The 14,597-nt window shown below is 42.4% G+C and overlaps 1 protein-coding gene across 1 annotated transcript in view; it reads right to left on the reverse strand.

The window, feature by feature from the left end:
- The window catches only part of afg2a (AAA ATPase AFG2A), a 73,277-nt gene that overhangs the window by 48,532 nt on the left and 10,148 nt on the right, over positions 1-14,597 (reverse strand). Inside the window, 5 exon segments of the mRNA XM_030765728.1 lie at positions 2,670-2,796; positions 4,575-4,654; positions 5,247-5,300; positions 7,536-7,745; positions 11,348-11,502. Of these exon segments, the coding sequence (XP_030621588.1) occupies positions 2,670-2,796; positions 4,575-4,654; positions 5,247-5,300; positions 7,536-7,745; positions 11,348-11,502 (626 nt within the window).

The following is a 14,597-nucleotide window of genomic DNA, read 5'->3' on the forward strand; positions in this document are numbered from 1 at the left end:
CACTTTGGGAAGGAGCAATTGTTAGTCCACTGATTAAACCTAGAAAACAAATCCTTTAACTACGCAGAGACACGCAAAGTCAACAAAAGAGGGAGGTGAGGTAGAGTCAACAACATGGGAGAGAACCGAAAGACAACAAAAAAAGAGCTAAAGCGAGATCAGACCAGACCATAGAGCTCCTTCACAGACAAGCTACACACATACGTGGTTCTACACATATTGTAATTGTTAAAAGTATAAACATATGCATACCACACAGTATTGTTTATCATGTACCTATGAAACTGTAAAGCCAAATAATGGTGTTTGCAATACCAGTGTATTTACAACGGAAACAAGCTGAGCATGTGCGAGCGAAGAGCATTCTTTCTGCGACAGTTATGTAAAATGGAAAAATGATATAACATCAGCAGGATATTAAAATATGCTTTCAAGTTTCAAAAACGTCGCTGCTGACCAAACGCTGTCAGGGGGATGGTATTTTTGGCGCCCCCTTCTGTCGGTTGGTCAATCGTGTCAAGTCCTAGTTGTGTGACTATCAAAAGGATTTCTAACTACAACCACACAGGATCCTCACACATAAACAATTACATGTGCAATAAACCCATATTTACAGATAAAACGTTTTATTCTGTATAAAACTGGACAATTTGAATAGAATTTCATGTGTGTGAGGTTATTATCGATCCACAGAGAAAAATACATTCGGTTCCATACATGAATACATTGAATTTTAAATCACGGGAGTGCAAACACAAGCCATAGTCAAGATAAAAAAAAAAAAAATCTCCAGGTATTCTTGGCACCATGTTACTCTTCTTATCCTTTTTGCCTCTGTTCAGATTAAGATGAATCAACATCATCTACTTTAGCTCCATATCTAAGGAAGCTCATGTTTGATATGATTGTCTGGTTCTGCAACAGACTATGAGTTTACCAAGAAGGTAAAGACAAACTACAACAAGTACATGCAGTCATCAAAACACAGCGCTTTTTCAAAACGATGACGCCGATCATGCATCGTACTCTTAAGTGCGTTATTGCCGGTGTCATTTCGGTGAAATATGACTGCTGAGAAATGCAAGCTAACGTGAGAGAGACAGAGGACGGGTGGGTGACAGGAGGGGGAGGGCCAGCAGACAGCTGCAACAAAAGCAAGGTGACAAAAATACTGCTTGTCCCTTCCTAAACGACAGCCTCAATAAATACCTCAATGCTACCACTCAACTGCTTCCAAAGAGGTCAAAGAAAGGCCAAATATGAGAGAATTTTGAGGAGGAGGAACGGAGAGAGAAAAGAGGATAGCAAGAGGCTATAACAGAGAATTAAAGTCTTTAGCTGCTGTAGAAATGTATCAAGTAAAGAAAGGAGGGCAATATTTTATATTTAGTACAAAAATGCTTGCTAATAAAACCATCAGAATTTTTTTTATAGAAATATTACCTCATTTAGGCTATGTGCTTTTTATGCAGTTGCAATGTGATTTAGCTGTTCCAAACAATTCAACCTTAATCTACCATCTCACAGATCGCCTTTGAAGTTTTTTGTTGATTTTTTTTTTTTTCTCTGAAACATGCAGTGTGTATGTGTAGGAGCTGGTAATATCTGAAGAAGAGCAGTGCTCCTGTGTAAGAGCCAGCAACTAAAACAGATACTTAAGGACACAGATAAGGAGGAAGTAAACCCTTGATCCTGATAAAGTCTGATGACTGAGAAAAACACACACACACACACACACATTCTCTGTAAAACCACTCTATGAGCAAAACCAGACTCCTTCTCTTTCACATTCCCTCTTTCTCCCTCTCCCTCCTCCGTCCACCCTCCTCCAATCTTTTTCTCACTTACTCATTCACTCTCTCTCCATGTCGATCAAATAAACAAGGACCCAAAAGGTATGCAAGGCATCAATCTACTTCCCAATGGGATTCATCGACACCCGGACACCCTATCCATCTTCATCTGGCCCAATCTTATTCATTTATTCTCATGGAAATGGCCATGTGAGACTCTGTGTGTGTGTTGACAGTTTAGAGGGAAACAGAGAGGAAGACAGCAGAAGTGTGTATAGACCATCCACCCAAACGTTGGGGGATGGGGGGTAGGGGTGTTTGGGTAGGTTGGGATCCCTAAAAAGTGCCACTCCATTTGGCAGCTTGTGCTGCCCATCTAAGTTAATGTGTTTGACATTCAAATGGGGCCCCTGGTGAGGAAGGGGAGAGGAAGGGGGTCAAGATAATCTGATTTTTCAGCTGCCTGGCAGAGGCCTTCCTGAGCTGGGGGGCAACGGCAGGGAACCCTGACACACACACATACACACACACACACACACACTCCACAGGCCCTCCCCATGGAGGAGCCTCTCAGCCTAACAGAGCTTAAAATACCACAGCCACGGAGCAGGAGGAAGTGGGAGGCAGCCAGGCCCAGGAGGGGTCAACATTCTGCCAGCAGCCGACACACTCAGAGGGTAGTCAGGGAGAAAGACACAGGGGTTGAAATGTAGAGAAAAACGGAGTGATGGATGAATGGATGGGTGGATTGATGGATGCTGTCAGTCAAGCATCGCTGACAGTGCTTTTTCATCTGTCTGGATGAGCGGAAGTGTAAACCGTCGGAAGCTCAGTTGAAGAGGAAGAAAAAGAGATTAAAAAAAAAAAGCATCCCACCTTATCGATCATGTCCGGTCGGTTGGTGGCAGCCAGCACCGTGACATCTCGGAGCTGTTCAACTCCGTCCATCTCGGTCAGCAGTTGAGCTAACACTCTATCTGCTACACCGCTGGACCCAGACGAACTTTTGAAAATAGAAAAAAAGGAAACTCAGGATTAAATGAACAGTAGAATGTGACCTTCCCATTCCGCTTATAACAGTGTTTAACACGACGCGCATGTCAGTAATCATTATACATTGCATGATAATAAAAATATTAATCAATAATGCTTTTATACTGGTTTGGAATGAACGCCACATTTCTGATGGCTGTTTCTGAATAAAAGTTCTTTATAACCATGAACAATTGCTAATATCAGTGTGTCTGAAAAGTTTAGAAATTTTGAAGTGCACAGTAAAACTTTGTACTAGGATTATTTGAGGCTAGGCTTTCTGTTTGGCTAGATGGCACGAAATAAAAATTCCTATGCCTCCAAAAGACCTTTGGCAGATCTGTCAAATGCTTAATGCATTCAGCAATCGCTGAGATATGACTAAGCATTTTTCTTTATTTTACGCAGTGCAGTCTTTTTCTCTCCTTTCCTGCTCTATCCATTTTAACCTATTCTATTACACACATACAGTATCTACAAACACGCATAAAATCTCCTTCTGACTGATGATCATGTCAGGAGACAATAAAATGGCATTCTGACAAAGAAGAATAAATCTTCTCTTCCTCTTCATCCCTCAATCCGTGTGGCACTCTCTATCGCACCGAGTCCATTTCCCTTAATGAACTCTGATTTAGCGGCTGGTCGAGACAGAGAGACAGATTTAGGAGCTGAACAGACTGTCAGAAAAACACCCACTCCATTCCTCCATCTCTTTCTGTCTCTGTCTCTGCAGTCAGCACTTTCAAACACTTTCTCACGGACTGGCCACTTCATTAATTACATAAGGCACAGGGCTAAACCGATAAACTACCTTTACGGCTTAATGCAGCTCAGTTTCTTATGAACAGAAAAAAACACACGCCCCCAAGCTTCCAGTATATCCTTGGAGCCAGAAAGCCAATTACAAAAAAAATCTTTACAAATGTCAAATTCAAAATTGCCTCATCACAACTGTCATACTGAGGTAAAAGTCAAAGGTGTGGAGATGCATCAGCATCAGGTTGTCATGGGAAAATACTGTCTGGCTAAGAACTGGAAATTTGTGACAGGCTGAAATCCTGCTATTTTATTTGGACAGGAAGTAGTACATTTGGGCCTGAGCTACATCCAAACCTACTGTTTGTCCTCGAATATATTTGAATCAAGCGCCCCATCTCAATATTCCAAATCTTTTAAGGTGCTTCAAACTCCAAGGACAGTTGTCAAAACTGTGTTACAGATACCACATAGCTATGTGACTTGGATTTTAACTTAATATTCTGGCTTAAGCCTACAAACAAACAGGAGTAGCACTTCTGTAATCACACTGAAACAGTGATGTGTGTTTTGTGGAGTAGAAGCCAGCAGAGTCTGTGTGTATGTGTTTGTGGGTGTGTGTGTGTGTGTGTGTGCACCTCATGACCGTTGAGATTGAGCGAGGGGGTTTTGGAGGAAGCATGCCTCACTCTGCCCTCTCCCCATCTGCCTCGGACAATACAAAGACACATTTGTGTGTGCCGGACACTGTCTGTCTCCCTGTCTCTCTCTTTCTCACTCTCTCTCTCTCTCTCCCTCTTTCTCTAAAGCACAGATGTTCCATCTGCTGTTCCACATGCATACCACCCCCCACACTCACTGTCTCCTCTGTGCATGTGTGTGTGTGTGTGTGTGTGTCTGAGAGAGAGAAAGAGAGAGAGAGAGAGAGAGAGAGAGAGAGAGTACTGTCCATTTTGTGTCAATGATCAGAAAAATATGAAAAAGCCTTACCTTCCCCTTTCAACAGCAAGTGCATCAATTTCATCAAAGAACACTATGGAGGGTGCCACAGCCCTTGCCTTCCTAAAAACCTAGCCACAGAGTACATATTTTAAAAACACATATTCATTTCAATACATAGCATGTTTATTACTATCACATACACACTTGTACATCACCCAGCAAAATCCAACCAGACAATAACATACAGACACATTTCAACACCCCACATTACTACACATACACTACCCTGGGTCCCTGCGAAGTTTGAAGCCTGTCTTGATCAGACCTTGTTATCTTGTTTGATGGGATGCCCCAGGACTGATTACTATTGATGGGCATCATGATTATAATGAAGGACAGTCCATACAATTTCTCCAACTGAATGAAACTAATCCTCAAAACAGGACTGATTTTTCCTCATCTTTGCTTCTGTCTGACACAAGACTACATGAATCAGAAGAAAGTCTAAGGACTTAAATATTTGCTCCACGTGAATTCTGAAATTTCCATGTTTTGACAAATTAGAACTTTTTTTTTTTTTTTTTTGCTTCAGCTTCATGAAAATTTAGTTTCAAAGTCTATTTTGACTTGAAATAAAGTAGCGTGCCAATTTTACTCTGTAGATTTTTCTCTGAGATTGATTAGCATAATGTTTGAACGACTGAGTGTATCACCACTTACTTCCCGGACGGCTCTCTCTGATTCGCCAACGTATTTACTCAGTAACTCTGGGCCCTGTAACAGAGAGAGGGGGGATGTTGGAACTGGTTCTAAAGTGTGAAAACAAGCATAAACAGGATCAGTGAGCTTATACACATACCCTTATCCCTTTAGAAAAACCTAGGGTTGGTAGATCCACAACCACTTACAGTGAAGACTCTAAAGGATCAAAACATCATCTGCTGCAGTTTCGAGGTATTGTCTTGGATTACTCTAGCCTGTTGTTTTCTGTTTCTCATGGATTAGGCACACTGCAAGTTTCTGTGGTTGTACTGTGAGAGTGAAAATGAGCAAAATCCCATTTAATTTAGAGAAAAAATAAATAAAACCTACCTAAGCCAACTGCAGAGGGGACTTTTTAATCAATGAGATACTTTTTCAATTTCATCTGAAATCAGGAAACGTGATTTTCATTAAGAGTAAAATTACTTGTTGGCAGCGCTAACCCCAGCTTACCTCAACAGGAAGGGAGGATAAAAAAAAACAAAGAAAAAAAAAAAAAACAGAAAATAAAAACAAACCAGGCCCTAGCAGCCACAGAATGAGATACCTGGAACTCTGCAAAAAACCTCAGAGATTAAAGACCATTATTCAAGAAAGATGGCAGGAGAGAGACACGGAGAGAGGGACAGATAGAGAAAGGAACAATAATATTTAAGGCTTGGGAGAAGACAAAGGAGAAGAGGGTTGTGCTGGAAGTCCTCTCTCTCTCTCTCTCTCTCTCTCTCCCCCTCTCTTTCCCTCGGAGGCAGATAAACATCCACTCTAGAGTCAGACTCACTTCCTGCCCTTTAGTCGCTGCTTTTCAACACCTCTCTGTTCTAAGGGAGACGACATTTAAATTGCAGCCAGTGTGTCTCCAGATCCACTTCACACACACACACACACACACACACACACGTACACACACACACGCACACACAGACAGAGAACCTGAGCCCTCTTGACGCACCAGCTCTGCTGTTACAGATCTACTTCACAAACACAAACACACAGAGACACTGAGCTATCTTTTAACCTCAGCCATGCTGTTGCTGTACTCTGTTGCCATCTGACTTGATCTGAATTTCTTTATGACTGCTAATCTTACGTCTCTGATATCACTCTATGCATTAAACCATTAGATCAAAGTTAGAGTAAGTGAGATAAAACAGAATTGGGCGTGTAGTGCAGCTGGCGCGTCTTTTATTTACAAACTTAACTGCACTAAGTGTCAATGCGTGACTAGTCTCATACTTCTTAATTCAAACTGTGGATATTACTTTACGATGTGACATCTAAATATTGGCTCATCTTTTTCATACTACAATACTGTCCACTATCCAAACCACACAATCTATAACATATTAACCCATTCATAATCTCACTAACTCATTAAACCTATTTACAGTCTCACTAACTCACTGACCAGTTCATGGTCTCACTAAATCACTCACAAACACACAATTCCCTTCGCAATTTCAGCATGTCACCGACCCATTTACAACCTTACAAACTCATTTAACCCTTGACAATCTCATCAAATCACCAGTTCACTCACAGAAGGTCAAACTAAGCCATTTACAAAGTTAATCACTCATTTTATCTTCTCACATATTAAATAACTAGCTTGCCTTAAATGTTGGAAAGTAGCTGCTGGACAGACTCTTGTGTGTGTGTGTGTGTGTGTGTGTGGCCAGTTTCCTGTTTGCTACCGTTTACTGTGGAGCCTCTCGATCAGACAGGCTGAGTGCTTCTGTCACTACGCACCCTCATTCTGACGACAGCTATCAAAATAATCCCCAATCAAATTGTGTGTCTCACACACCCTCGCTGATCAATCTCCCTCAGTGACAGGCCGCGGTGGGAGGCCAGCGGAAGTTTGGACAGACAGGAGGATGGAGGGAGGAGGGGGTTGATGAATGAGGACAACAAACACAAGGTCAGAGGGGTCAAGTGAAGAGACCTGAAGCCCTGTCAGTTGCTCTGACAGAGAAATGAGAACAAGGCTCTTGCTCTCTTTCTCCTCATTATGTCTAATTCTTTTAACTCCCTCCGTCCCTATCCCCCTCTTCCCCATCCTTCTCTTGTTTTCTCTGAGGGGTCTCTCAACTGCCATTTTTTTTTTTTTTTGTGTGTGTGTATTCCTCTCCCTCTCCCTTTCATTCCTTCATGCCATCTCCTCGTTGGTCCTCTTCACCCCCTGGCCCCACCCCACCACCATTCCCCGCCCCCAACACACACACACACACACACACACACACACCCTACCTTAATAGCCAGGAAGTTGAGTCGACTCTCATTGGCCAGTGCTTTGGCAATCATAGTTTTGGAGCAGCCAGGGGGACCGTACAGCAGGACCCCTTTAGGTGGCTGGATGCCCATCCTGGAGAAAGACTCTGGGTGTTTGAGGGGCCACTCTACCGCCTGCTTCAGTTTCAGTTTGACATCCTCCATTCCACCTATGTCACACCAGCGCACCTTTAAAAACACACATGTATACACACCTAGTCAACAGTGTTTAATAAGTGAATGAACAGAGAGGCTGAGTGGAGAAGGGTTAAAAAGAGAGAAAAAGACACTGAAACTGGAGAGGAGGGCTGAGGTGCATCAGTGTGACAGATGAGGCTTCAGGTGAGAGGATAAGAGATGAGTGGAGTAGAAGGTCAGTGGCAGCAGTAAGCTCCTCACTTCCTCTTCACAACTGCTCAGTTTCCTCTCTCTTACACACACACACACACACACACACAGACACAAGCCTTTAAGCTGTCTCCAGGGGACTGAGGTAACACGTGAGCAGGGACACAATCTATAGCCAAAAAGCCCAGGATGTCTGTGTCAGACAGACAGTGTGTTACACAGGGTTCCCAGGCTGGTAATAAGAAACAGTTCATAAGAAACACAGAGAACATCCAGACTAATCTTCAGCCTAGCAGAAGAGCAAATTCGCCCATTCATTAATAGGTAAGGCTTGTTCATCCAGAGGGGCTCAGCCTATCAGGAGACACGCACGGCCTTTCACACGGTTCCCTGAAATGTTCATACTCTGCATAATGAGACAACATGTCAAAGTAAACTGTTGCAAATCAGCCTGATCTAGTTATGACTGTTGTGTAAAGTGATGAGAGGCAGATTTCCTTCATCTGTTTGGGTTCATATTTTTTTTTTTTTCCTCAAACCGCACTTATGATCTTTTACTGTTGTTGTCGGGACATTTAAAAGGGGCTTCATGTGGTCTGAGCGTTGATGGGAGGGGAAGGGAGGAAGGGCTTGGAAACGTGAAAAACTTCTCATCTCCTTAAGGTCTACAAGGCCAAAAGGAAGGACGGAACGAGAGAATTAAAGAAAGGAAAAAAGATGTTTCTGCTCCAGCTGCCAGAAACGAAATGAAAAAAAAAAGAGAGAGAGAGAGAGAGAGAGAGAAAAACGAGAGAGAGAAAAAAAAAAACAGAGCGGGGCGGCCGCAGCGGAGGCGTGCTGCGGGACCGTGGTCTACGCTGGAAGTTTCTTATAGAGTGGGATGAGAACCAAATGTGTGTGTGTGTGTGTGTGTGTGTGTGTGCTCATGTGGAGGTGATCAGGCAGGAAGGCTACGGCTAAAGGCTTCGGCTACGCTGAGGGGAACGCACAAAAAAAAAAAAAAAAAGCCGTGTCTGTTTCCAGGAAACAGGGCTGCAGCGCAGCAACAGTGCGGCGTCACATGTGGAGCTCAGAGCCGCACGGGAGACGCGGCCCAAAGGTCTGCCCCGAGGCGCTCACTGCCACAGTAATCTGCTTTCAATTACAGATGATGACAGTGATGGTGGTGGAAGTGGGGGTGTGACGACACCACCCCTCCCCACACACACACACACACACGAAAATTAAATCCCAATCAATGTGTGTGTGTGTGAGTCTGAGTGGTCGTGTGTGTGTGTGTGTGTGTGTGTGTGTGTGTGTGTCTGCGTGTGGGTCATAGCATTTTCTGTGTTCTATGCATCACTGGTGCGGTTGGTGTTTCAGTACACTACGCTATGTGTGTGTTATCTGTGTGTTTGTGTGTCTGTAGAAAATTGGATTCCATTCTGCTATTGTCTCAGTCTATTGTCCTCAACCTCATCAGCACTTGATGAGCGTCTGCGTTTTATTTGTGTTGATTTAGCCCTCAGCACGTATGATACTTCAGCTAAACTAAACAATCACTTTATCACTTTTCACACTTGTTCCTTCCGGAAGGCCAAAACCCCCCCCCCCCCATGTCTTACATAACATAACAACAACAAACTGTCCGCTCTTGTGTTGACACCTGTAGCTGTTTTTCTTTCTCTGTTTTCTTCCTTTTGTTTCTCCCTCAGGGTGTCTTAATGGATCCCTTTCCCCACTCAAAATGAAAACCAAGCTAGGGCTCTCTCACACAGAGCAACAGTGCTGCACTGTAGACAGCTGGACTATCCAAGGAAACGTCATTTTTGGAGCCCCGTCAAGTTCGTTATGAAATCTAAATCCACAGAGAGTGTGTGCGTGACAATTGAATAATGAAAGGCACATCACCACTCATACACCTGTTATGAATGGCACCCGCCGTTTTATGATTCACTCACGAATTTCATTCATAGTGTTTTTGAGCTCAGAACATCATTTAACACAATGTAGAAACACCATCATATCATATTATGCTGATGATAAAAGTTTTCATAATCTTAACAGATGTCATATCAGCATCTAAAAGGAACCAAAGAGACTAGTTACCAAATCCTAAACAGTACGAAGCACCGCTCAGCGAGAATGGGGAGATCATAACCACCAAGATGTGGATACTTTTGGTAGTCTTGTTATTTCGTTTTTCATGTAAAAGTAGGGCTAGGTGTTGGCACAGATGCCCCAATTCGATTCAATTATGGTTCACAAGCTAACGATTTGATTCCATCCGATTTGATTCCGATTCGATATCGATTCAACAGGAATGAGATATAAAATACTATATAGCAGCTTTCCATAATTGGAGAGATGTTTAAAAAACTCTAAAGGGAATACAAATTTAAAAATGCAATCACTGGAAACAAATTGTGAAAACCCCTGAGAAAAGGCCAGAGGCTTGTATACCAAAATCTTTTTGAAAAACACATGGTTATAGTTCCTTAAAAAAAAAAAAAAAATCAACCTTTAAAGCACAAAAAAAGACCTCTGACTGAAAAGAATAGCTGAAAATAAAAATGGGCAAGTCTAAAAGTCACATGCCATGTTTCACAAGGACTGTAACGCAAAGACACGTGCCAAAACAAGAATTAGAGTTTGCAATTAAACTTAAATATAAACAACAACTTAAATATAAACTTAGATTATGAAAAAGTTCGGTTTTGTCTCCGCTGTTACGACAACGAGAGATTCACTGAGTGTTTGGTCATGTGACTAAGCGTCGCATGAGATCAAAAGCCTGTAGCGCATCTGCGCACACTCCACAGCAACAGCCCTGTGCTTTGGCCCAATTCCGCGTATTAACACGACTCCAAGATGTCAAAGCGGACATCCCTCGGCCAGCTATTTAAAAAACCAAGTGAGGGTGCAATGAAGTCGAGCCACAAACAAGTGGGAATTTGGCAAACGCGGTTTCAGAATTCGTACTATCCAACCTATTATTTTATTTTAGACCTAATTGCTTCTTCGTTTAGCCTATTTTCAAATTATTTACTTTGACATGCTTGGAATGCAAAGAGACATACATTTAATGTAGGCTAATGTCTTTAATTAACAATAGCAAGGCTATTTGTTTCATTTTATTGTCGTAGGTTATATGTTCAGTCCGCAAAGTAATTGCCTTTAATACGACAGTTAGGCTATGGCAGAGCCCGTCCATTTAATTCTCTGGCTATGTTTAACCATTGTGGGAATGAACCTAGAAAACCAGAAAAGAAAATGCACATTAGCCAAAAAGATTAGTTCGTGGATTTTACAGATCGATATCGAATCGGACAAAATTTAAAAAACGATTAATCGGAAAAAATTGTATTTTTGCACACCCCTATATAACAGATCTCCACAGTCACGCAAGTGCTTTCACTCTGAAAACAGGTGCTATAACAACGATGAATGGCGTGTACTTTTACCTTTGGCACATCGATGGCCACCTCCCTCATGGCACTGGGTTTGACCTCTGACATGGCCTGCTGAAGGTCAGTCAATGTGACCTTCACTCTCTCCATCACCAGGAGGTCAGAGGGTGGGCATCCACTTTCCAGAACTCTTCTGAGTGCACGTAGCCCTGGAAACAAAACAGATCCGTACATTCACCTAAATATCTATACATCCAACAAAATAAGATTCACTACAAAAGACCTGTCAAATTTAAATGGTTTGATACCTACAAAATGCGCAACTTTAAAAGGAAAAAAAAATCTTGGAACAATGCTGTTTGGACATTAGCCCACTCTGGAGCAAGAACAGAACTGGAATTTAGTCATGTAATTCCTCATTTGTTTGTCCCAAAATCCCTCTTAAGTTAGCTTTGTCGAAATACACAAAAATGTTCTGGCATATTTGTATAATAAAGCCAATGAAACAGTAACAAAAGTCAAACTGAATAGCTTTAACTGACTCTGCTCTAAGCCATTCAGGGATTCATATGCTAGCTATAGATAAGTAAAGCTACCAAAGACCAGTCTGTCAATTTGCTGCCATTAAATTCATCTCCTCACTCAAGCTAGTGCATGTCTCAATGACACATCACAGACAAATGCAAATTCACTCCTTTCATTAACACAGAGGTACCAGGCGAACCACAGTTTACACTCCTACCATTTATATCTGATGGAGAAGATTACGGAGCTTCACAATGAGATAATGCAAGGTGGAATGGGCTAAATCCTCAGTACAAAAAGACAGAGACACCAAACACATTAATCTATGTGTCAGTGCTAGTGGAATGAATCAAGCCTGGCCTTGCAGACAAGGGTCACAGAATGATATTTGGAAGGAGCAATGGAGAAAGAAAGAAAAAAAAAAAAGAAAAGAAAAGAAAAAAAAGTGACAAAGCCAGTTGCTGGGAGCATTCCAAGGGGCCATAGCAAAGCAGCGAGGGATTGTGAATGGGGCCGGATAAGCATTTCGCCGTGGAAAAGGCAGAATGCTGTTCCGAGCGTTACCTGGAACGTCAGAGGCATGAGTGAGGATTAAGGGCCAACAGTCACCTGCAGCGACGTTCCGGGCACGGTGGGATTAGTCCTGTGATATAACTCGCCTCAGATCCGAACAGATATGACTTTTTTTTTCCTTCAGGGTAAACGATTCAACTCTGACTTACTGATTTTTTTTTTTTTTTTTTTTTTCATTTTAAGAGAGAGGAACAAAAGAAATTCTGAATAATTCTCAGAGCAATATGAAAGCTCTTGTGATTAGGAGGGCCCTGCGGTGTTATTCTTTATATGTGTTTTCACTTGTGTCTGATTTTGAACAACAACACAAACTATCTGCGTTGCTAACAGGAAAAACAAAAGCATCCCAAGAGCTCACTGGGTTTCCTCTATTAAAAGATGACCCATTTAGTCAAAAGGAGTGCTCCAGATGAAGCTTTAATCAGGCGAAAGGAAAGAGCATCCAAAAGCATCGTTTTTAATGTTTAAACTAGTCCCTGAACTCAAGATTCAATTGACCACTGAGCAAACCCATTTCCTAACGAACCATTCAACCCTAATTCTCTGGAGAAGCCAGCTTAATACACACAAACACATACACACACACACACAAGGATAGCCCAAGGGCTTTCCTCCCTGTTGTTGGCTGTAGTACAGGCGGTTGAAGGCGGATTTACGATCAGACAGCACTGCATCCTGTTTATATTTTCCAGGATCCATCCGAGAGAGCGAGAGAGACGCTCCAAAACACAATGACCCACTCGTCCAGAGCACACAAGGTCAGCATGTTCCAGAGTTGGGGCCCCTGAGGGAATCCTAGGGGCCTCTCAGAGCACCCCAGAGTAGCCCGACTGGCCCCAGCACTGCTGGATGAGAGCAGGCCTGTCTCTCTCAGCTGAATTAATGCTCATTTTTCCACCGGCACAAAAAATAACAGCTGCCCCAGAGACAGGACCCGACCTATCTATGTGGAGAGCACTGCCGGGCCACAGCCTCAACCTCATACCAGATGCTGTGCTACACACTAAAGAGAATGCCAGCTCTTTAGTTCAACTCCCCAGTGCCTAAAATCCTCAGTAACACACAACACACAGTGGATATCAGATTCCTTCGAAAGAGAGAATATAGCCATATAGCTCATACAAACATGCGGCTGTTCAAGGGCGTGTGACGTTGAGTTCTTATCTAAAAGGCAGATTAAGCGTGTCAACATTATCATTTCTCTTTGTGGAATTTCATTTTTGATTGCTCCTCGGGGTGTATCCTCTGGCTAGGATCATCTGCAGTTCGAGCACACATTTGGTTTAGTTAAGAAAACATCCGATGTTGGTAAAAAAAAAAAAAGGAAAAAATGAAGAAGAGGAAGAAGAAGGGGGATGCAACACAACAGACTTTTAATGCAAACCTTATGTGACGGCCCCCTTTTTTTTTTTTTTTTTTTTTAAGCCAAGTGTTTGAAATTCACCAGTAATCTGGGGGATTGTGGGGCCCCAATTCCAAGAATGAACATTTGCAAAACATCACACAGATCCAAATTAGGAGACTGGAAGGGAGAAACAAAGCAGTTTTCCTTTTTATATAGCAGAGAAATGAAAGAGAAAATGAGAGAGAAAGAGAGAGAGGAAAGAAGAGGGAGAGAGAGGGAAAGAGAGAGGACATGAGTTCAGAGGACATGTGGTTGGTACAAGAAACATGGAGTCAATTATACCACAGGAAAACAGAGCCTCCTACTCTAACCAACATCAGAGATGTATCTTAAACCATCAACTGCAACACAGCACTCCAAAAAACCTTACAAGAGCTAAAAACGGACCACATCTTTGGAAAGGCTACACAAATCTTTGCTGGTTATTGGTTTGGCAAATTGACAGAAATCAATACCCTATAATCAGGAGGACAGTAAGTAATTGAGTTATGGATTCACAAGTTAAACCTCACAGTCAGGGGACAAGTTCTCTATGAGCTTTAAAAAACATTTCTGGCAACATTCCACAGCTTTAAGCATCACCGAAAGATATTTATACACAATGTTTTAGCTCGTTTTCCAGCTAGTCCATGTCGTGGAAATGCAGAATGTAAAGTCCAAACATGAAGAGATGGTGAGGAAGAAACAGAACACAGGCCTCAGAAAAGAAACTTTCCAGTACCAGTCAGATAAAGAGAGAGGCGCAGTAACAGGCTTAGGTTATGATGGGGAAAAACAAAAGAGTGGTCCACAGAGGAGCAC

Source organism: Chanos chanos, chromosome 2 (genome assembly GCF_902362185.1).
Source record: "Chanos chanos chromosome 2, fChaCha1.1, whole genome shotgun sequence".
NCBI lineage: Eukaryota > Metazoa > Chordata > Actinopteri > Gonorynchiformes > Chanidae > Chanos > Chanos chanos.